Here is a 23,692-nt window from a genome sequence, read left to right on the forward strand (position 1 = left end):
ATAGAGATTAAAAATCATTCTTTCATTTTATTTTTTATTAAGCCATATTCTTTCCCCTATACTCAATTATGTACTACTATAGGTATTGGATAGATATTGTATTATCTATTTATCCATTCGTACATTTTTCTAAAATTGTAGCAGTACTATACTTAAATTTTATTTTATTATTATTATTTATTTTTTTTGGAGAATCATAGTACAATATATATACTTCAACAAGTACAATAAATAGAGTAAAAAAAAAAAATTAAAAAAAGAAAAAGAAGGAAAAAATTGCGGTGATATGGTCCCATATATGGAATATTATCACACATGTATATATTTCTTCCATATGCATAAATAGACCATTGTCTATAACAAAATCTAGCTGCGCACACGCATGCACATAGACAAACCAACCTAAACAGGAAAGTCCAACGGCCGCGTGACCGAAAAATCGGGCGTATCGGGCACCCGGTACGTACCGAAAAGCATTAAAAAATATAAATTGATTGTGTATTTAAAAAAGAAAAAGAAAAAACAAAAAGAATATTACGATTACGCCACCGAATAAAACCGCACCGCTTTCCTTTCTCTCGCTCCGACAATCGAATTCTAGAGAGAGAAACTTCGTCCACCAAAAATTCTAGAGAGAGAAAGAGACTTCAAAGACCTCCCAATTTCATTTTTCTCGCTCCTTCAACAATGGCGGATTCTAGGGTTTTGTGAGGGGGAAGGAGATTTTGGATTGTGAAGATCTAGATGGAAATGCCTGCTAGAAGATCGAACTACACGTTGCTAAGCCAAGTCCCCGACGACCAGTTCGTCACATCGTCTGCCGGAGCTCCGACGTCGTTTTACGAGTCTTCGTTGTCCGGCGAGTCGAAGAACAACAACAAGTTGAAGGCGGAGAGGCCGTTGGATTGGGACGCGGTTGGTGATCACAGAGGGAATCGGATCGGGAACCTGTACTCGTCGATAGGGCTTCAGAGGCAATCGAGTGGGAGTAGCTTCGGAGAGAGCTCGCTCTCCGGAGAGTACTACGCGCCGACGCTGTCCACGTCGGCGGCGAACGAGATCGACGGTTTGGGAACGTACACGCACGACGACGTCTTCAGAATCGGCGAGTTCAGAGCTAAGGCGGTGGGGAACACCGGCGGCGGGTCCTTTTCTCGGAAGAGCTGGGCCCAGCAGACGGAGGAGAGTTACCAATTGCAGCTTGCTTTGGCGTTGCGGCTCTCGTCGGAGGCAACTTGTGCCGATGACCCTAATTTCTTGGATCCCGTGCCTGACGAATCGGCGTCGAGGTCGGGTTCCGCTGAGACCATTTCTCATCGTTACTGGGTAATTTCCTTTAGTTTGATTTTTGTTTTATGATTACTAAGCGTAATTGTTTCTATAGTTACTGAATTGAATGCTTAGCAAAAGCTTTAGCCAAGTTAGATGTCTTTAACTTTGTGGGCGCATTGATATGGGAATTTTGAATCATGGGTTTAACATTAATGCTTGTTTTAACTGTTATGAGGTATTAGCATAAGGTTTTGTTTTGTGAAAAAGGGAATAAAAGTTGGAATTATGGAAACTAGAGGTGTGTAATTGGGTTGGCTTTAGTTTTGGAGCTTATTTAGCTTATGTACAATTCTTTAAAGCCTCGCCTTTTCTAGTTACAACTTAGTACTTTTGCCGACTTTTAGCAAAGAAAGCAAATCCAAACCAACAATAGCAAGATGGGAGGACTTTATTGAAAACATTGTTGTCGTGTGCAGTGAGAAATATTGACAGTACGAGTGTGTGTGAGGGAACTGTATGGAAAAAAACTACTTAGGTTAATGCAGTTGTAGAGATCATGGTCATTTACATTTTGATTTGAAAGATAGCATTGGATTTCAAGATTGAATTTAAGCAGTGGTAATCTAATCTAAGGCTTCTTCTGGGAAAGATAGCAAGTGCAAAATGGAGCAGCATAAACCATAGAAATATAAGTGTCTGCTCTAGGAAAACTAACCTGTCCTTCCATTATCTTTGAAGTGATCAGGAGTGGTTTTATTGTAAATTTGTACGGGGAAATCAACATCAGCAGCCTTAGAAAGTGAATTTTAATTTTTCTTCTTTTGGGAATTGTAGGCCCGAATTTGATACTCACTATGGTTAAAGGAGTTGGAAAACATAAAAGACTTTACCATTTATGATATGTATATCTATATTTTTATGTTTATCTTAAGTACTTGCAGGTTTTGGTAGGTGTTCTGTAGAGAGAGCAAATAGGAGCTTATAACTATATTAAACAAAGAGAGAGGCAGGGTTGGGGTGGAGGGTTTACTAAAGTGAACTAGTCTAGATAGAATTGTTTTGTGGATTCCTCACTGTAGATATCGAATACTTCACTAATGTAGAAGTTAACATTTTGTAGCGAATCCTGATTAAATACTTTAGATAAAACCTCAAAATAGAAACTGGACAATTGTTAGGAAGGGATAACTGAGAGAGTTATGGAAATTTGAACTGTGACACCGTTCAGATGCACCCCTTCACTAGTTGGGGGGTTGGGTTAATGTAATAATATAGATATTGGTTGTGTCTACTTATCAAAAAAAAGATATTGGTTGTGTCTATCGAATGAGGCTTATAAATCTGTTTGGGGTTGAAACAAAATTTTAAGCATCCATTTGGCATTGATGTAGGGATTAGAGTTTTAGCTGTAGAGCTTTTGATAAATAGCTTTAACTAAAAAGGGATTTAGCGTTTGAGGTATTTGGCAATTATAGTGATAAAGTGCTTTGAAGTTGTTACACTCGTTTGGTAACAAACTTGATAAAGAGCTTTTAGATGTAAGAATTAAGAAATAACAAAAGAAGACATAATAAGAGTGCTTTATTTTTTCATACTTAAACCCAATCAATTCAATTAATGGCCAATGTTCATTTAATTATTATTATTATTATTCTCTCTCTCTTTCATAATAGGTGGGCATCGAGTATCATTTTGGAAAATAAGCATAGTGATTTATGTTTATTCATTATTTTTATTGAAAGCTAAAGCAATTTGCGAAAGAACTTTGACACTAAATGGCTGGGATGTACGTTTCACTTAGGATCTAAATGACTGGAAGTTGGATTTAATGCTGGATTTCCTTCATATCGTGGAATTCAATACACCTTCTTTAGAAAGTGAGAATCGTATGAGATGGAAGTTGAAGAGGAATGGGGATTTTGATATCCGTTCGTTTTATAATGAGTTGAGAGGTCCCTTTTCAGTCGTCTTTCCTTGGAAAGGTGTTTGGAAAGTAGAGGCCCCTCAACGAGTTTCTCTTTTTGTTTGGACTGTAGCTTGGGATAAGATTCTTAAGGGTGACAACTTGAGGTGTAGGGGTTTTGATTTATGTTATGTGTCGTTGTTATGGGGATACTGTGGATCATTTGTTGCTTCATTGTGAGCAGGCTCATCGGCTGTGGAGCTTTGTTTTTAAATCATTTGGGGTTCCATGAGTCTTACCATGAACAGTTTCAAATATTCTCTTTGGTTGGTGGAATTGGCTTGGGAAGCACTCGTCAAGCATTTGGAATTCAATTCCGTTGTGCTTAATGTGGTGTATTTGGAGGGAGCGTAATTGGAGGACTTTTAATGACATGGATAGTTTGTGAGACCAGCTGCTTGCTTCTTTTAGTGGCTCTTTGTTTGACTGGTCTAGGGCTTGGGGACTCATATCTAGTGATTTTTTCCCTTTATTCCTTAATTCTCTTCTTCTTTTTAATTAATTTTCTTCTTTTTTCTCTTCCCTTGTAATTTTTCTGGTCTGCTTTGTGCTCTTTTTGCATAAAGCAGCTTTTTTCAATGTACATCTTTCTTACTTATCAAAAAAAAAAAATTAGCTTTAGCTTAAACCTGGTTTCCAGCTTTAAGTGGGGAGGGGATTATGTAGGATCTTTAAGAATTTAGCACAACAATAGATTTTTTGACAAGTTCTTGATGGATTCTTGAATAATGATTGATGTCCAACGGTTTTTGGTTATAAAAGATTGAATCTTGATGATAGTTTGGGGTTGAAACAGGGGATAGAATTAAAAAACAAGATAAATAAAACACTAGGCAATTGCACCTAGCTTTTCTAAGTAATCACACCCTCAAAGCTTAAAATAAGCTGCTGAAATCTTATTAGAATCAATTTCACTATGAATATCTTGACTACAATAGTCTACAATAAAGCCTTTATATAGGCTATTGTTAAATCCTTTCCTAGAATGACCACGATTACTAATAACAAACAAAAAAGGGCTTAATAACTTCTAAACCAAATAGGAAAATTACTAAAAACAGAAAATATGTCTCATGGGCCTTTGGTACAACTGAGGATAGCCGATTTCAGATTTCTGGAAATTACCAAATTGCCTTATTCTAGTAGAGCTTAATTAAAGCTGATCTGGCAGCAAATAAACAATAAAATAAGAAACGCCCTAAATTCATGCTTGAGCACTAGAACTGGCTTTCCCTCTCCTCTTATAGGTCTTTAAAGTGGCTTCCACTTACGTTCCCCATCAGGGGGTTCTTAAAGCTCTTTAGCAAAATTGCCAACGTGTGGGTGTGACAAATTTTGCTAAAGAGCTTCAAGAACTAGTAAAGTTCTTTCTCCCTCTGTAAATGCAATACCAGACAGGCTCTAAGTATTATTTTCTTTTCCTATGATATACACAACCAAATTATTGATTTTGTAGATGCATGTTATGTTTTGCAGACATAATACATGTATGCATCTAACACTGAGTATCCTGCTTTATTAATCTAACCTGCATCAGGTGAATGGCTGCCTGTCATACTTCGACAAAGTTCCTGATGGGTTTTATCTGATTCATGGGATGGACCCATATGTCTGGACTGTTTGCACTGATCTTCAAGAGTATGGTCGTATTCCATCAATTGAATCACTAAAGTCTGTTGATCCAACCACTGATTCTGCAATTGAAGTAGTTTTGATTGATCGACGTGGTGATCCAAGCTTAAAGGAACTCCAAAATAGGGTCCTCGGCATATCTGGTAGCTGCATAACCACAAAAGAGGTTGTTGATCAGCTTGCAAAGCTTATCTGCAACCGTATGGGGTGAGTTGTTTGAACTACACCTTTTGTCTTCAAATTCCCTGAACATATCTGTTCCCATCATACATTTGTAACCAACTTTTTATTGCTATCACAAGGGGTTCAGCTTCCACTAGAGAAGATGAATTTGTTCCCATCTGGAGAGAGTGCATTGATGAGCTAAGAGATTGCTTAGGATCTGTTGTTGTTCCAATAGGTAGCCTATCTGTTGGCCTCTGCACACATCGTGCTATATTGTTTAAAGTAAGCTCCCAATCTATATATTATTTATTCATTTTGCCTTGCTCTGGAAGTTTTAAGTGTTTTTATTGTTAGAGCTATGTATCTTGATTAAAGTTCAAAATTTGTTCTTCCCTTTGGTGAAACTGTGTGCAATTGATGCAGCCCGAATAAGGCAGCAAAGTTGATGTCTTTGTTGTAAAACAATAGAGAAAGCCTAGAAGGCAGAAAATGGAGTAATTCTAGGAATAATCTAAGTTTTCTATAATAGAATGACTAGTCAATCTTTTATAGAAAACTTTATAAGGGATACAGAGATTGACTAGTCAAAGATATGTAATAAATTCCAGATAGTTTCCAAGACAACTTATTATGTAGTCTCAGACATTCTAGGACACAACTTACTACATAATATTAATACTGCACATTCACATACTCCACACTTTACTTGGATGGTCAATTACAAATTTTCAAAACAAAACTTCTATAGCAATACTGACACAACAAAGGTTAACATATTATTTTTTTTCCTATGTAATCAAGGAATTTAGTTGTCAATTCACCATTTTAGCTACTGCATTAGCAACTCTTAGTGGCTTTTGGTGTTTGTTTATTTTTAATATAATTGAGGGGATCTGTGCAAATATGATCTTTGCAGGTGCTAGCTGACACAATTGATTTACCGTGTCGAATAGCCAAAGGCTGTAAATACTGCACAAGAGATGATGCTTCCTCTTGTCTTGTCCGGTTTGGGCTTGATAGGTATGATTTATTGGTATTCATGGTATCTATTATTGACTTAGTAATGCAATTTTTAACTGTGTTCCTTGGGTTTAAGTCATATGTTATGCAACTTCTCTTGGGACTGTAAGTTATCTATTTTTGTAGTGTTGCAGAATTTATTCCTTCTGTGACAGTGAGTCTGTTCCTGTGAGCACATGTTTGTGTTTCACAATTCACATGAATGTAAGATTAATCTGATCAAGTTGGGTTATGGTCTTATAGAATAATTTTAATGGTTTTGAATTTAGTATTACTTTCCTTTTTGGTCATGAAGTATGAGGTTGGAATTTCTGCTGAAAATGTCTTGTCATCTAATATCTTGAAATTATCTGGAGGAGCTATTGAGGGGACACTGTTCATGCATCGGGTGTCCTGCTTCAGTTTGTTTTAATCTTGCCCCCAAACAAAAGGGAAAAGGAAAAAAGATGCACCTGCCCTGGTTTATTTATGATATTAATAGCATATGTAAATTTACACACACACACACGCACACATATATAACTAAGGACAAAACTTATGTACAATTACTTAGGCATTATACCTTAGGTTCACCAATTAAATTCAATCATGTCACTTATTGGACAATGCAGCCACATTGTTGAACTTCAATGGGGAACTTAAGGTACAACACATAAGAAACTGTACCTAAGGTCCTTTATTAATTACATATTGTCCCCACACACATATTATATTTTTGTGGTCTCCATTTTATAGTTCAGTATTATCCTATTGTTAGAGACTTCATGAGGTATTTCTTGTATATTTCAGGGAATATTTGGTTGATTTGATTGGGAATCCAGGTTACTTATGTGAGCCTGATTCCATGCTCAATGGTCCTTCTTCCATCTCAATATCTTCACCATTGCGCTTTCCACGACTTAAACCAGTTGAACCCACCATTGATTTCAGGGCATTGGCCAAGCAGTATTTCTTGGACTGCCAATCACTTAATCTCGTATTTGATGATGCTTCCACAGGTTAGTGTTCTCAAAAGTAACAATGTAAGCTATATGTTCATATTATAGCAAGTTGTCCTTGAATTTTAATTTAATTTATCTTTTTCCCTAGAATGATCTGCTAATCCTTAGTGTTGTGGCTATTCATATCTGCTATATTGTAATTTGCCTTTTTGATCAATCTGTAGTAAGCCAGCTGTTTACAAAAGAATTCTCTAATGGGCATATATATGCTCACCTGGCAGTAAGAATTGAACTATTGTGGGTTGCTTTCATTTTAGTTTTTTATGCAGTATTCTTAAATCTGTTATTTGTCTGTTCTTCTCAACCTTTCACCGTGCTTCAGAACTTGTGTGCATTAGAGGCTCTAATGGGACAATCTACTGTATAAGGTGATTCTCGTTCATTGTTGTTGGGTTCTAGGCCCTGGATATGTGATCAATAGTTATGTTGGGTTCACTTACTTATCAAAAAAAAAAAAAAGTTACGAAGGGTTCACTTAGACTATAATATGTTGGACTCTTTGCCAGCTATACGTGGCGTGCCATATAAAAGGAATATGAGGAACAATTACATAGGGTTATGTAGTAAGCCAACTGTTTACAAAAGAATTCTCTAATGGGCATATATATGCTCACCTGGCAATAAGAATTGAACAATTGTGGGTAGCTTTTGTTGTAGTTTTTTATGCAGTTTTCTTAAATCTGTTATTTTTCTCTTCTTCTCAACCTTTCACTGTGCTTCAGAACTTGTGTGCATTAGAGGCTCTAATGGGTCAATCTACTGTATAAGGTGATTCTCAGTCGTTGTTCTTGGGTTCTAGGCCTTGGATGTGATCAATAGTTACGTACGGTTCACTTAGACAATAATATGTTGGACTCTTTACCAGCTATATGTGGCATGCCATACAAAAGGAATATGGGGAACAGTTACATAGGGTTATGTCCCATTTTACTTACTCTCGCAGCTCCTATTTATGTGTGTTTTATTTATCTTCAGGTTTTGTTTCCTCTATATATGTTCTACTTTTTTTAAATTTTTTTCGGTGTTTGTTATAGTGAAAACCAACTTTATTTTTGTTTTACACCTGAAAAGTCAAGGAAGATCTGAAATACCTAATGAAAAAGTTACTAATACTTGATGGGATGGGTATTTGGTTGCTTGAGGCCATTTATTTTTATGATGAGGAATTGATGGAAAATTATCTGCTTTTGGGTATAAATGTTTTGATATTCAATCCAGATGACAAGTTGCAGAGACACTGATGCTGGATGGGGTGCAAACTCAATTTGATGGTTGTTAGGGAACTCAAATTTGAACTCCGGGTTTTGGTAATTAGAGAGCATGCATTTGTTTATTAAATATAAATTAATAAATCCAAGGGGAAAAGAGTAGGTAGTATCCTTGTAATGTGACTCACGATACTTGGTTCAACACTAGTCTGTATTTCATTGATAAGTACTTTTGGCTTTCCGGATAATTAGTTTTTTTTTTTTTTTGCCCAAATGCCTATGGTGATAATTATTTGGTTCAAATTTTATTGATATTAATAACTTAATAAAATTTTTGTTGTGCCTTGTTAAAATTTAACTTTTGAAGTCCTAAGTGAATGTAAGTGAGCAAAGATGTTAGCTTATATCTCATCCTCTTTACCATAGAAGGACAAGTGAAAAGTTTGGGTGTGGATCACCTGCTCCTTTTGATAATTCTAGACTCATTCAACTTCTTCTGCAGTGGAAAAAGGATTGTTCATTATCTAGTAGCACATTTTTTTATCGGTAAGTTACATACGCACCCAGTAGGTCTTGAACCCACGTCCTCATCCTCCACCTAGCACTTTTAGGGGGAGGAGGTGCCAATTGAGCTTAAGCTCATTGGCTATCTAGCAGCACATTACAGCACATTTGTTATGCCTTTTTTTTTTCCCTCTTGTTGTTATGGTTTCTCATATAGCTGTGGTAATTACTATACTGTAGTGTAGTAAAGTTTAAAATGATTGTTCTTGTATTATGGTTTTGATCCTGTATAATAATTCTAATTCATTGACTAATTATCACAGGAATTGTTGTTAATGAAGATCCTGGGTTTTTCATGCATACTCAGCAGTATGAGAGGAAGTACACAGACAAAAACAACAATACTCTTATTTCAAGTGATAATGATGAAAATTCTCACTTAACTCTGCATCCAAAAGTTTCTCAACCAAGTGCTCAGGATCGAGATTCTGAAATGTTCCAATCGTGTAATCCTTCTCCAAATATTACACACTCAACAGCCATTGGCAAAGATACAACCCGTCTTAAACATATCCCACCTGTTGGGCATATGAGGGTGGATACTATTAAGGATTCAAGATTCAGTGAGGGAGCTCAGCTGGTTTCCGGTAAACCAAGTAAAGAGCTTTCTATTGAGGTAGAGGAATTCGACATTCCATGGAGTGATCTTGTTCTAAAAGAAAGAATTGGAGCAGGTATATATGTGAACATGATAATTGTCTAACAGAACAGAATAGAGAGGCCATATACCTCTTGTGTGCAATGCAATTTATTGCAATAATTTTGCACAAGGAAATACTTAGAATCAACTTGGTTCCTTTTCAGGTTCTTTTGGAACCGTTCATCGTGGTGACTGGCATGGTTCGGTAAGCAACTTATCCCTCAATTATAATGTTTCTATATATAATCTAGAGATCAAATGACCGTTGTTCAGCAATATCAAGCCTTATTTATATCCGAGAATATCAAACTGTATTTGCAAATGAAATGTGTAATATATGATTGACTTTTGGGGTTTAGAGGTAGGGTTGAGGATCAAAATACTACTTTTGATGAGAGAACTAATTATGTGCCTATGTAGGTGAGTGCTTCTACATACATGCACATACATGCATAGCTATCCAATGAAGTCCACAAAATTGTGAAATTTTTAGTATGTGTTACTAATGGATAGTAATTGGGGTGAAGAACATGATGCCGGATCTTAAGATTATTTGTTATATTAATTTTATCAGTGTTTATATCTACATTATGATAATAATAATATATAAGGCAATAATCTCCACCATGTCAAATTGATGCTGCTAACCAGACATTTAGGATGCCTGCGTAGTAGCATGATGTAGCATATGGAGGCACAAAACATTCTCAAATGAGTAGTTGTGTTATTAAGGCACATGCCTAATATTGCAGCTCTAAATTCTTGAGCTGTTTTCAATAATTTACAATATATAATGGCTATGCATCTACTGTTGCTGAGAGGCACATCCTAATATTGTATGTGCTTCTGGTTTTTTTTTGAGAGAGAATAATGCATTTTGTTTGCATCTCCAGTGTCTTTTTTCATGTATGGGGTTTAATGTTTGACATGAAATTCCCTTTCAATATTTTTTGTCAAAATTCGATTTTAAGCTAATGTTTGTGATGTGATCTGTTTTGTATCTTTATGTGTTTCTTGTGTTGTTTGTAATTTTTAATATATTGTTGTTATTATCCACTTATGCATTATATATATATATATATTAAATTTAAATCTATATTCCAGGAAGTTGCTGTGAAGATTCTCATGGAACAAGACTTTCATGCTGAAAGATATAAAGAATTTTTGAGGGAGGTATGTACTGGCTAAGAACTGGAACAAATTTTGCTCTAATGTTGAGAAAGCTAATCACGCTTTCTATGTTTATGAGCCTTGATTTGAGATGTGGTTGGACTTCTTTTGTTTGTTAGGTTGCAATAATGAAACGACTACGGCATCCGAATATTGTTCTCTTTATGGGCGCAGTCACTCAGCCCCCAAACTTATCCATAGTAACAGAATATTTATCAAGGTTTTGTAATTTTTTCTTAAACCTTAATATCTGCTTAAGGGGTTTAGATTGTTCAATGAATTAAAATATTGACTTAAAGTGCAGAGGTAGCTTGTATCGACTTTTGCATAAGGCTGGTGCAAGAGAGATGTTGGATGAGAGGCGTCGTTTGAACATGGCTTATGATGTGGTATGCGTTCAAAGACTTGCATTTGTTCATTCTTCTGTTTTCTCATTCAGATCATCATCGCTGTTTCTTTTGTCATCATTATCTCAACTGTCTTGGTTCTTCTGTTCTAAATGATATGTCATTGTTTTATACAGGCAAAGGGAATGAATTATCTTCATAAGCGCAACCCTCCCATTGTTCATCGAGATCTAAAATCTCCAAATCTTCTGGTTGACAAAAAATATACAGTGAAGGTAGGAGTGCAAAGTTTTCAAGTTTGTGAAGTACATTGTCAACTTTCATGTTAATGATTAATGAGCCAGGCACCATAATTTTGCTGCTGTTATTTTCCTTTGGCTCTCATAGAATTATTTTTTATTGATATGAACCTGTACAAGCGGCAAACTTTATGTCTTTCAATGGGAAACAGTATTATTCTGCACCCTCTTGTTATCTGCTCAGATTCTCCGTATAGTTTATAGTGACTATTTCTGGTGTTATCCATTAGAGTTGAAGCTGTAATTTGTAGAGGACTTCTTGTTTTTATATTTGGTGAGTGCTTCTACCTTTTTCCTCATACTGCTTGAATGGCTGTTCATTTAGGTTTGTGATTTTGGTCTTTCCCGACTAAAGGCAAGCACATTTCTGTCATCAAAGTCAGCTGCTGGTACGGTATGTTCTATTGAACTTGACAACAATACTTCAGCTGGTTATTATGTTAAGAAGGCATGAGCCATATTATTTTAACACAGGAAATGTAACTATTTCTCTTCTATGTAATTAGCCTGAGTGGATGGCCCCAGAAGTTCTTCGTGATGAGCCATCAAATGAGAAATCAGATGTTTATAGCTTTGGTGTAATCTTGTGGGAGCTTGCAACATTGCAACAGCCATGGAGTAATTTAAATCCAGCACAGGTATTTTTATTTTATTTTATTTTTATAAATTTTAAAGGGTAAAGATAAATTTATTAGAAAAGAGACTACTTCATGTACAATGCACACAAAGAAGCCTAAAGAATACGATGAGGTTCAAATCCAGCACAGGTTGTAGTTTGTTTTTGATAAGTCAAATCATGGAAAGTGAATGTAGGAGTGTATGAGTATGATTGTGCTCATATTTTGCTTCTATAACTTGGAATGGTTATCGGAAAAGGGAAAGTAATAAAGTATTGTTAAAGTAAAAAAAGGGAGATTCTAGTATAATATAAGGTCACTCTTTGTTCAAAAATACACAATGTATTTGATACAATAATAAAAAAAGATCAAAATCAAAATAGAAATGATTTTCCAATATTAAAGTGATTCAATTTCATTTTTTGAATGAAGTTACACAACACAGTTTTTATTATTTCTAATTTTGATTATTAATTATAATATATAATATTAGTATAGGAATATTAGTATAAGGTTTTAAGATTTGCACAACATCTTAGTAACTGATGATTGCAAAAATTTTGAAAGCCAGAGAGCACAATTTTGGTGCTAGGCTGGTCCAAGTTATAGAAGAACCTTAATTTGTAAAGGCATTTAGTAAACAGGAAGTCCAAAACATATGACAAGTATATTCTGGGGACACTAAAATCTGACCAATTCTTATTTCATTTCAAAAACTTCCATTTTAAGTATGCGAGACTATATGAGTATATTTTAAACATTTATACATATAGACATGTTATATTACATTAATCGAGCTTCAAACTCACAAGTTGTTCATGAGCACATTATCATGTTTGAGTTTAGCTTTTTTAATAGTCGAGACTGAACTTAGGCTTTAGCTTGGCTCATTTGTTGAATAAACAAACGTAAACAAGCTTTTTTCCAAGCCAAGCCCAAGTTGTTTAGTAACTGCTTGGTTCATTTACAGTTCTATGCACACATGTTAAGCTCTAGATAAACGTTGTCTATAAAGCTGATTAAATCTTCCCTAAACTAGATATTAAAGTAGGTTGGCTATAATACAGCAGCCCTGGATTAAGTTTTTATCTTGGTGCATTTCTAACTTCTTTACAAAGGATAACTATGTTATGGAATAAAAGCATAATGGGTCTACTGATCATGTAGATAACTTGTGTTACCTCATCCCTTTTCTCTTACTCTTTAATGTCTGTAGTGTGCACATATAGGCAAATATGTTTGCTAGCTCATTGGTTTGGTTAGACATAGTTTGATGTGTACTGTCTTTTAGGTCGTGGCAGCTGTTGGCTTTAAGGGAAAAAGGCTTGAGATTCCACGTGATTTGAATCCCCACATCGCTTCAATGATTGAGTCTTGCTGGGCCAAGTGAGTTTAAAGTTCTAATTCATTTATTCCTAGTCCACAAGTTTCCTTGGCTACCTTTTTTCATTAATAAATGGTTTTGCAGTGAGCCCTGGAAACGTCCTTCTTTTGCAAGTATAATGGAATCTTTGAGGCCATTGATTAAACCTTCCACACCTCAACCAGGTCGTTCAGACATGACTTTACTTACCTAAAGGGTTGGAAGACTGTCTTATTCATGCACATAATACAGCATTCTTATGAGTTTTGATGATGTCTGACATGAAACACAAGCTGTTCAGATTGCCTCAGGTGCGCCTAAAACTTCAGCTTCTGGTTACCAATATTTAGTGGTGCACAAATCATAGAGCTCCTTGTAGCGCCAGTTTTGTTGGGGGAAAAAAAGGAGGAAAGCCTTAATCTTAGGCAGCTTCAAAATTTCAACTTGCTTTGAGATTCCAGGTCTGCATTTCCTTTTATCTGTAAAGGTCTTGGCAGTTAATGAAGCAGAAAGGTATGCTTATGAGGAGCACCTGAACTTCAGGCTTCCTCTAGTGATGTGCATGGCACATCTATTGGGAACTGCCCATGCGTATGGGTAATTGTATGTTGCATATATAGCAGCTACCTGGTGGTGGCTGTGATGTTCAGTGAAATTGAGATATGATATTGTCTCATGTGTGAGCTGTGTATGGTAGGGGATTAATCTTGTGCTTATTTCTTGACGGTATATGATATCAATGTAGGAAGTCTTGAGATGTCCCAACCCTTTTCCTTTTTTGGGTGGTGCTGGGAACAGTCATGAGTGCACGAACATCCTACCCACAACAATATATGTAGTTTTCATTTTAGTTCTCTTTTTTTGGAAGGGGGGGAGAGGGGGGGGGGGGGGGTTTCAAATCTTCTTATATCTTTTCCAGATTCCTTTTTGGTGTAATGGAATTAGGATGAACACAATCTCAAGCAATTTCTACCCTGATTGGTCAATTTTTCTTGTCTCTGCTTAAGTTGCTTGTTCATATTTCTAATGATTGTATTTGTGTGATTGTTTGCAGAACCACTGTTGTACATGTCTCTTCTAATTGGTATTCAGAACCCTATTTTTTGCGCAAAGCAAGACTGCCTTCCTAGAATATTGTTTGTTAGGTCATTCTATTGCCATAAAGGGAAAATTGTACAATTCTTTTCATAATTTTGTGTGTAAAGAGTTAGAATCAGTTAATGGGAAGCAGCTTTGCCGGCATTGTACACCAGATGAGCAGTCTCCACATGTATATATACTTACCAATTGTGAAATGTAGTCAATTAGTTAGCAGGTCCATGTTTTTCCTCTCCACCTGTTAAAGTACAAACAGTAAAATTATCAAAGTCTTTGTCACTAAGAGTTATGCAATACTCTGGGAGTGATTGTTTCTCATCTCACATGAATAGTGAGGTTTTAGAAATGGTATAATACCAGTTAGTTCCATCGGTTCAATGGTGAACTGACTTGACTGGGTTGGCCTTGCATTAAAAACCAGAAAGAAAAAAAAAATGTCATAAGGGATCAAAACCAGCCCAACTGGCGATTCAACTGCCATTATCTGTTTTGACTTCTGGTTTTAACTTCTAACTGTTTGGACTAATAAAAATATTTTACTTGTTAAAAAAAGAAGCTTAAAAGTTAAGCCAACATAAAACTAACCAAACATTGAACTATTGAGTGTTATGCCCATACAAAAGCCAGTTCAACATTGGACTAATGAATGTTTTGCCTACAGTAAAGCCAGCCTGTATTGTTCATAACTAAAATTAAAATTCTTGGTGGAATATGGTATTTATAGATGAGGAAATATGTCGTTCTATTTCATTATTATGATGTGGGACTTTCAAGAAATCTTTCTCACAAAACAACTCAAAATAATGTAAAAAACATATACAAGGAATTACTTTACTTATAAATTAGTCATCATTGATTTCATTCTTTAAGGAGTAAAATCTCAAACTGAAAATGTATACGATAATTAACAAAATTAAGCCTTTATAAATCTCCCTTATAAGTTCGGAAGAAAAAAGTATTTTTGAACAATATTTGGCCAAAATAAAATAGAAAAACTTATAAGTTTATTATAATTATTTATATTAAATAATTTAACTAAATGATTTATAATATTTAGGAGTCGAACCAAAAAATAGTAAATCACTCTCCTTTTCGGTTTTTTGTACAATCCGATGTTTGAAACAATTCCATCATGAATTTTACTTATAAAATCTGTTATTAATTGAGATGGAGAAGTATTACTCCTAAAAATTGAATAATTACACTTTTTTCAGGATATTATATCTCAGAACATTAGCCTAATGCTTGTCATAGAAACTGTTTGCTGTATTTGCATTGTGAATACAAGTATGCTTAATTTCTTTTTTAAATGGGGATTAAAAGCTAGAAAATATTTCCTGAAAACAATTTTCCATGAGAAACAAACATTTTTTCACTGCTTGAGGAAAGGTTGTCTTGGGCTCGCAGGCCAGGTGCAAGGTTTAACCCTTCCTCTTAAGGGGGTTACGCCTCATGGGAAACCAAAAATGTTGAAGATATCTTTTGACTTTTGATTATTTTCATTATTTCAAATAAATTTTCCAGCAATATGCAAAAGATATTTTCATCAACTTTCAAGCTTTGGGTAAAGGAGGCTGGTTGCTTAAATCATTTCTAATTATTTTTATCTTGATAGTGCTAGATACTGTATTATGCAAATTTCACTTGTTAGGGTAATCAAATTTGTTAGGCATGCTGAATTAGCCTATATCTTCTTTAAAAAAACAAAAAGAACTAGCCTATAAACTAGTGAGATAGAGGATGAGATGATGAGTTCAATACTCGTAAGATGTGTGTGTAATTAGAAATTAGTCAAATTACCAATAAAAAAAGTTTGACATGTTGAATTATGAATCACATGCAGGCAAAAATTGACACTACCTGAGGGAGAAAAGAGAAATCTGAAATGCAGATTCTCTTTTTAGCTAAGGTAGGTGTTAAATAGTGACATAATTTTTGTAAATAGCCAATTAGCAATGATAATATGAATTAAATTGAACGAAATATCTAAAGTAAACAATGAAATTTTTGAAGATTTGGAAAATTTTCGACAATGTCTTCTATAGCAGGGCAAAGCTTCTGTGACAGTCTAGTGCAAGTTGTGCAACTACTAACTACTAAGAAATAGACAGTTAAAAAGACGAAGAACTATGAGCATTGGATTTGGCAGAACAAGACAAATTAGTTCTTTTGAAAGGTGGCTTAATAGCAGACAATTTAAGGGCTGAAAAGGGAACCAAATATTTTTCAGTCACGAGGAGATATATTGCAATACTTGTCTCAGTGTCTATAGGTCAAATGGTCCCCTGCCCGACCTTAATTAGAAAACCGAATCGAAATCAAGCGTAATTACTATGAATGATTGAGATTGATAGTTACAAAAAGCAACTTTTAATCTCAACCATTAATTAAAAAAGGTAACCAAATATTCATCAATCACAAGGAGACATATTGCAGTACTTGTCTCAGTGTTTGTAGGTCGAACAGTCCCCGCCCGACCTTAATCAAAAAACCAGATTAAGATCAAGTGTAATTACTATGAATGATTGAAATTGATATTTGCAAAAAGCAATTTTCAATCTCAACCATTGATTAAAAAAAGTTAAGAGAAGTAAAAAGTGAAAAAAATTTGTGAGGGAAAGTGTGTGAATTGCACCCGGTGCAATACCCTAGCAACAACAGCAGCCGTAGTTAATTTCACCATCCACCCAACTTTACCTGATCCACTTCAAACTAAGAACTAAACCAAGAACGGGCAAGGACAAACAAAACTTAGGGGCTGTTTGGATTTGCTGTTTCCATAACTCATAGTTCAAAAATTGTAGGACCTATGGCTAAGAAGTCCGTTTGAATTTTGTTTCTATCACTTAATTCTCTGATTTTTGAGTTATGAGTTATGGAAACTGAAAACACATTTTAGGTGTTTTTAATTTCTATAACTCAGTTTCTAATGGCATTTTCATAATTAAACTCTCAACTCTCTCACTGTTCAACTACAATGTTTGATTTTTTTTTTTTTTGTGAAACAAAGCTCTACTGCATATCTCTCACTGTTTAGCCACATATCTTGACTTTTCATTTTTTTTTTTTTGAAACAAAAAGTAACGGCAGAACTGAGTGATGAGTGCCAAACAGGTGGGTTTGGGGAAATTGGGGTATTTTTAGTTTCCATCACTCAATTATTTGATTTTTCAGTTATGAGTTATGGAAACTGAAAATACATTTTAGGTGTTTTCAGTTTCCATAACTCAGTTTCCAATGATATTTTCGTAATTAAACTCACAACTCTCTCACTATTCAACCGCAATATTTTAATTTTGGGTTTTTTTTTTTTTTTTTAAACAAAGCCCAGCCGCATATCTCTCACTGTTCAGCCGCATATCTTGACTTTTCAATTTTTTTTTTTTGGAAACAAAAAGTAACGGCAAAACTAAGTGATGAGTGCCAAATGGTTTGGGGAAATTGAGGTATTTTAAGTGATGAGTGATGAGTGACGAAAATTGAGTGAAGAGTAATGAGTGATGACAAAAAAAAAAAAATCCAAACAGCCCCTTACTTTCCTTTACTATTACTATGTAGTAATAGTGCAAAACAATTTAGCTCTAGACTTTAATACATTATAATTTGTCATGACTCACGATTGATGTATAATAAATGTTATATTCATTATAGGATTATAAGAAAAGAAAGAAAAAAAAAATAGTGGAGGTAGTAGTCTAGTGGTCATCAAGCTTACTCCCAACTGGTTTGAGAGGTGGAGCTTGAAAATACCTCACACATCCGCTCAATGCTTACTAACATTCTCGTGGGACTAGGATAATAATTATGATTCATCGATTCTCTTATATGCACGTTTAGAGACCCAACAGGTAGGATGTTAATATGGCAACAGATTCAGATCCTATAGTAACAGTTAACATTACTCTCTCGTTCCTAACCTTTTTCCCTTGGCCCAAAAAAAAAATAAAAAATCTAACCAAAAACTTAAAATTTTTATTAAAAAAAAAAGGTGCAATATTTTGTTGGGTACTACTAGTATTTGATTAATACTATTCCAAAATTTTTAATTATCCTTTACCATTGATGTAATACTGACGTGGCAACAGAGGGAGTCCCAAATCTGGAATGCACTAGCGCCCCAAATCTCCCATTGGGCAGAGAAGTTAGCTTCGTCCCCAAGTATTACGACCAAGCACCTGAAGCAGACAAAAAAACAAACAAAAAAAAAATCCAAAGTGACAAAAATATCTAGCCTATTAGTGGTCCCCAACTGTCTCCAAAACCACACGAATTCATTTCAACGAGAGCGAAGCTGCCCAGAACCTGCAAATCCTCCTTAACTCCAAGGTCGGCGATACTCTCATCTCTCTCAAAATCTCAAAACCTTAATATATAAGTAAAAATGTCTCAGCAAAATCTCCAACACAACAACAACAACAGTAGCCATCGAATCATCAGAAGACAGACGAGCAGAGGTGAACCTCCACCGACTTAAAATCTCTTTCGATTCTTTCTAGATTTTTCTTAAATTGAACCCAGGTTGTCGGCAAATTAATCCTCTATATATATATAAATCCCACCCTTGACTCTTTAACTCTCTCATTTCATTTCTCTCATATCCATTCGACCAAAACCAAAACCAAAGCAAAAACCTTGACAACAACCTTATATGATTATGGGTCCTAAAGATGAACCACCCAAAACTTCGACTAGTTCAATACAACCCGAAACGTCGTCGTCTTTTTCCACAGCTAGTTTTTCCAACTTTGATGATTCTCTAATGGGGTTCGAATACATGGCTGGTCAAGCAGCAGGTACTACTACTGTACCGTCGAGTAGTGGAGGAGAGGCTGAGAATAATATCGGTGTTCCTCAACCGCTTGGGTGGTTACAGGAAATTTCAATTCCGCCATTTCTGACCAAGACTTTCGAGCTCGTGGATGATCCGGTGCTCGACCCGATTATATCGTGGGGTTCGAGGGGAGAGAGCTTCGTGGTGTGGGACCCAGTGGAGTTTTCGAGCGTCGTGTTGCCTAGGAATTTCAAGCACAGCAATTTCTCCAGTTTTGTTCGCCAGCTTAATACTTATGTGGGTATTTTTTTGCAGTCACACCACCTGTAATGGCTGGTGTCATCTGTATGTAAATGTTTTGCTTTATCTCTCTCACCTTTTTTTTGTTTCTGTGTATTTCTTGGTTTTAGATTGATCATTGATGTTAAGTCTGTAATTGACTAATTGTTCTTTGAATTGTAGCTGAGAGGCCAAATTTGTATATAATCTTTGTATATGTGGGCCTTTTGAACTTTTAAAGGATTTGCTGATGAATTTTATAAATTCTCAATTTATGTTGTTCCGGAATTATAAAAAATGTTGTACTCAGTTCATAAAACTCTCACTTCTAAGTCTGGGAGAGGTAATTGGTAATCGGGTTCTGGAATTATTTGTAAAATTTTACCTTGAGGTCTACTTTCTCAGGATCATGTTCATGTTAGGCTTGACTTTCTATTCATGAAACGTACGATGAATGTTTTATAAGTGGATATTCCTTCATCGGCTTATAATTAGGGCTAAGGGATGCATGTTTTAATCTTCACATCGCCGAAGAAAGGAACATCTTCCCCTCTGATTGTGTACCGGATGAGTAGGGAGTTCATCGTCTGCAGGTAGAATTTTTAAGTTCATTAAAAAAAAAAAAAAAAAAAAAAAAAAAAAAAAAAAAAAAAAAAAACATCTGTATTTGTGCTATACATGTTATCATCTGACACCTCCTTTTATGTTTAAGGAAGTTTTATGATTTTACAGATTGTATAGTGCGATCCAGCTTCTTCTAGGCGTGAAAATTGACGGCTTCAAATTGTATTATGGATGAACTATTTATGATGTCAATCATCATATTTATATTTTGTTTTCTTGAGTTTTAGGTCATCCTTATTCATTGTTGAATCACTTTGTTTATTCAGGGGTTCCGCAAGATTGATACTGATAGGTGGGAATTTGCCAATGAAGCTTTCCAGCGAGGGAAGAGACATCTCTTGAAGAACATTCAGAGGCGCAAATCACATCAATCCCAACAGATTGGGGTCTATAATGGGCCTTCTACTGAAGCAGGGAAGCCTGGTTTGGACAATGAGATAGAGAGATTGAAGAAGGAAAAGAGTACAATGATGCAGGAGGTTGTTGAATTGCAGCAGCAGCACCGAGGGACGATGCACCATATGGAAGCAGTGAATGAGAGGCTCCAGTCTGCAGAGCAGAGACAGCAGCAGATGATTTCTTTCTTGACAAAGATGCTGCAGAACCCAGCATTCTTAGAACTTCTTAGGCAAAAGAAGGAACAGAGAAAAATAGATTCTCCCCGAGTGAGGAGGAAGTTTGTAAAGCAGCATCAACATGAAATTGGTAAGGCAGATTCTTCCATGGATGGGCAGATTGTGAAGTACCAAGCAGATTGGGGACTCCCCTTTGTACCTTCTTCAGGCCTAGATTTAAATCCACCCGTTGAACATTCTCAGGATTACCTCTCACCAGGTATGGTTACTACACTAGAAGAAATGGGCTTAGGTGCTGAAAGCATACCATTTCAATTTGAGAATGTTGAATCGGTTGAATTAGCCATGCCAGATGAATTTGCAGTATTGCAGGGATTTGCCAAAACTCCTGAGCAGGTGGGAGAAGGGTCATCGAGGTTCAGGACTGAAGATCTGAAAGGAAAGAATGTCGTAAGCCCGCCAGAAGAGATTAATACTGAGTATTTGGTGTCTTATCCTGAAGAAATAATGGAGGAGAAGGCTCTTTCTCAGTTATCTCCAGGGATTAAAAGCATCACTAAACAAGAGGAAATATGGAGCATGGGTTTTGATGCCAGTACTGTCACGCCTAGCTCTCGTAGTGAGTTATGGGGTACTCCAATCAACTATGAAATTCCAGATTTGGAAGTGACTGGTGGATTATCAGACATGTGGGATTTAGGTTCCTTGCAAGTGGCAGGAGGTTTAGGCATTGATAAGTGGACTGCTGATGAATCCTCTTTTGGTGAGCCTCAGAGTCAGGATGACCAGCCCAAAGATGATATATCTAAAAATAGGGATCCATAGGGCTTCAATTGCTTCTGCACTTGCTCTGCCCTTATGGATCTGAGTTAGTTTTAGTTGAACATATCAACCAACATTGAAAAATTATATATAAATAGAATTCAATCGATTTCAGCATTCTTTTTCTTTTTCTTCTTGATTCTCTGCTTCCACCCAAATTGAATTTTAGTACTCCTATTATGCTGATTAATTGTTGAACTTTCCACCTAGTTTGTGCCGATTTATTTTCTTTCATTAAGTAGATTATGTTATTTAACAAGTTGCATTAGTATTGCAGGTTTTGCTTGCTGGCAAATTAAGTTTTTTAAGTTATGAACGATGCAGGTCTGTGACACTTGGGATAGAGTACATGCTTCTACGGGCTTGGTTGCATTCTGCTAAGATATCTTGCTCATAAAAGTGGGTGATTCTTGTCCTCTAGTTGTATACTCACTCACAAGTTCACGTGCGTGATCCTAGAATGATCCTAGAACTTGGGGCTATGTAAATCCATCTTCATGGCTTTTTGGGGGGAATTTGGGTTTTACTAATTTGACTTATGTTCATTTCAAGGACTTCCCTCCCCCCAACTCCTTAAACTCTAGCTGTACTCAGTAGCTTTGAATCTTAGTTTTATGAAAGTAGTGAAACAAGCTGAGGAAATCACAGTAGTCTGTTTTTATGTTCAGACTTCAGAGATTATCAAAGAGAACTTTTGTTAAGCATATTTTGTTTCTCCATAAGTCTAAGGCCATAACATTTTTCACAATTTTTTTTACAACTGACATGACATGCTGTGATTGGTGAATAAAAGTGGTGTTAATAATGAATTGATGTATAAGTGATGTTGTTCTAATCATGTCAACAGAAAGTGAAAAATGTTGTTTCCTGATCTTTAGGACCATACGTATGTTTAAATAACAGTTTTCAGTTTTTTTGAAAATATATAGGTGAAAAAGTGCGAAAATACGTGTAATATTATTTAAAAATTAAAAATATGTGTTTATACATATGTACCAAACACCCTTATTCTTTACTATTGTCTCTCTTTCCCTTGTAAACTTGACCAGAGTAAACATTTAATTACTACACTAAACATCGAACTTAAAATATAGTAGCCTGTGATGGTCCTGGTTAGCTAACTTGAAATTGCCTACACTTGCGAGCAGAATTTTTTTTTTTTTTTTTTAATGGGAAACTTGGAAGAAATATCATTCCACACTGAAATTGAAATACAACAGAGCCAAGAAGGAAGAGATTACAACAGATCATCTCTAAGAATATTCAGAATACAAGGGGGAGGGATTCCTTTCCAAATTTTGGATTGGCCTGAAGATTTAGCTTCTTTTGCCAGAATGTGAGCTGACTTGCGTGCAGAATTTAACAACTTCTAGGTGCTCTGGGATAATCATTGTGAATATCAATTCTTGGAGCAAGGTTTTTTTGGGTCTGACAAATCTGCTTGACTGAGGATACTGATGGGTTAATTATTAAGCAGCATATCTTGTGATAATCATGGGTACTTCCTTATCTGATTGATGAAGGAAAATGCTAATAGATGTTTTTAGGGTAATAGCTAATAATTTATTTAAAGAAAGTTTTTATGAGAAAATAAGAAAAAACAATTAATGTTTTGATAGTTTTTTATATTTTTTATAAAAGTGGTGTTAAAAACTTTCTTAAAATAAATTGTTAACTATTATATTAAGGGTTATACTAACAAGTGCCTTTAGGGCACTCGTTAACCATTCATATCACTCGTTAGCATTACTCATAGTTGAATTTTTTGCGTATGATATGCATTGATGTCTTAGCATTACACATAGTTGAATTTTCCGCATATGAAATGGATTGATGTCTTAAATTTCAGTACCTCAAAACTTTTAAGGAGTAATATTTTTGGTGCCAACGTCGCATACTTCAATTTTGGTTGCTAATGTATGAGCTAAAGATTTTTGGTCCAAGAGAGACTTTTAGATAAATTGGACACGTAAACTTACATGTCGGCCAAGGTTGATTGATTAGCTTGGCCATCTCCAATTGAAAACCTATTTGATTTATTAAAGTGGGAGTGTGTGGGACAGGAGGGGGAAACATTCTTTAATTCTAAAGATGTGTGATCTAGTGAGAGTCAATGACCAATCGCTCTGGTGCTTCTATTAGGTTATTAATTTAGTACAGACAGATGTTGGTCTCTTTGACGAGGGCCAAGTAGAGGTAGGATATGCTTTGCTTCGGCAGGAAATATCTGCAAAAGATTCTCAAAAAAAAAAAAAACCTGTA

At 35.5% G+C, this 23,692-nt stretch overlaps 2 protein-coding genes across 5 annotated transcripts; both read left to right on the top strand.

The window, feature by feature from the left end:
- The first annotated feature begins 531 nt into the window (after nt 1-531).
- Nucleotides 532-14,642, top strand: LOC126692050 (serine/threonine-protein kinase CTR1). 2 transcript variants are annotated; one of them, XM_050387467.1, is made up of 16 exons: nt 532-1,326; nt 4,773-5,074; nt 5,170-5,314; nt 5,949-6,052; nt 6,842-7,050; nt 9,089-9,499; nt 9,630-9,670; nt 10,570-10,638; nt 10,755-10,855; nt 10,940-11,024; nt 11,159-11,257; nt 11,607-11,675; nt 11,788-11,919; nt 13,190-13,284; nt 13,367-13,722; nt 14,316-14,642. In XM_050387467.1, exons 1-15 carry the CDS (start codon nt 745-747, stop codon nt 13,473-13,475), a joined length of 2,553 nt encoding a protein of 850 aa, XP_050243424.1. In that variant the 5' UTR covers nt 532-744; the 3' UTR covers nt 13,476-13,722; nt 14,316-14,642. The 2 variants fall into 2 exon arrangements, with proteins under 2 accessions (XP_050243424.1, XP_050243423.1); XM_050387466.1 differs by having other exon boundaries at nt 533-1,326; nt 13,367-13,572.
- Nucleotides 14,643-18,534: 3,892 nt separating this feature from the next.
- Nucleotides 18,535-22,152, top strand: LOC126692051 (heat stress transcription factor A-6a). 3 transcript variants are annotated; one of them, XM_050387469.1, is made up of 3 exons: nt 18,535-19,427; nt 20,300-21,476; nt 21,755-22,152. In XM_050387469.1, the coding sequence occupies exons 1-2, from the start codon at nt 19,008-19,010 to the stop codon at nt 21,431-21,433; spliced, it is 1,554 nt and encodes a 517-aa protein (XP_050243426.1). In that variant the 5' UTR covers nt 18,535-19,007; the 3' UTR covers nt 21,434-21,476; nt 21,755-22,152. The 3 variants fall into 3 exon arrangements, with proteins under 3 accessions (XP_050243426.1, XP_050243427.1, XP_050243425.1); XM_050387470.1 differs by having other exon boundaries at nt 20,300-21,371; XM_050387468.1 differs by having other exon boundaries at nt 20,300-22,152.
- Nucleotides 22,153-23,692: the final 1,540 nt, after the last annotated feature.

This window comes from Quercus robur, chromosome 7 (genome assembly GCF_932294415.1).
Source record: "Quercus robur chromosome 7, dhQueRobu3.1, whole genome shotgun sequence".
NCBI classification, from domain to species: Eukaryota; Viridiplantae; Streptophyta; class Magnoliopsida; order Fagales; family Fagaceae; genus Quercus; species Quercus robur.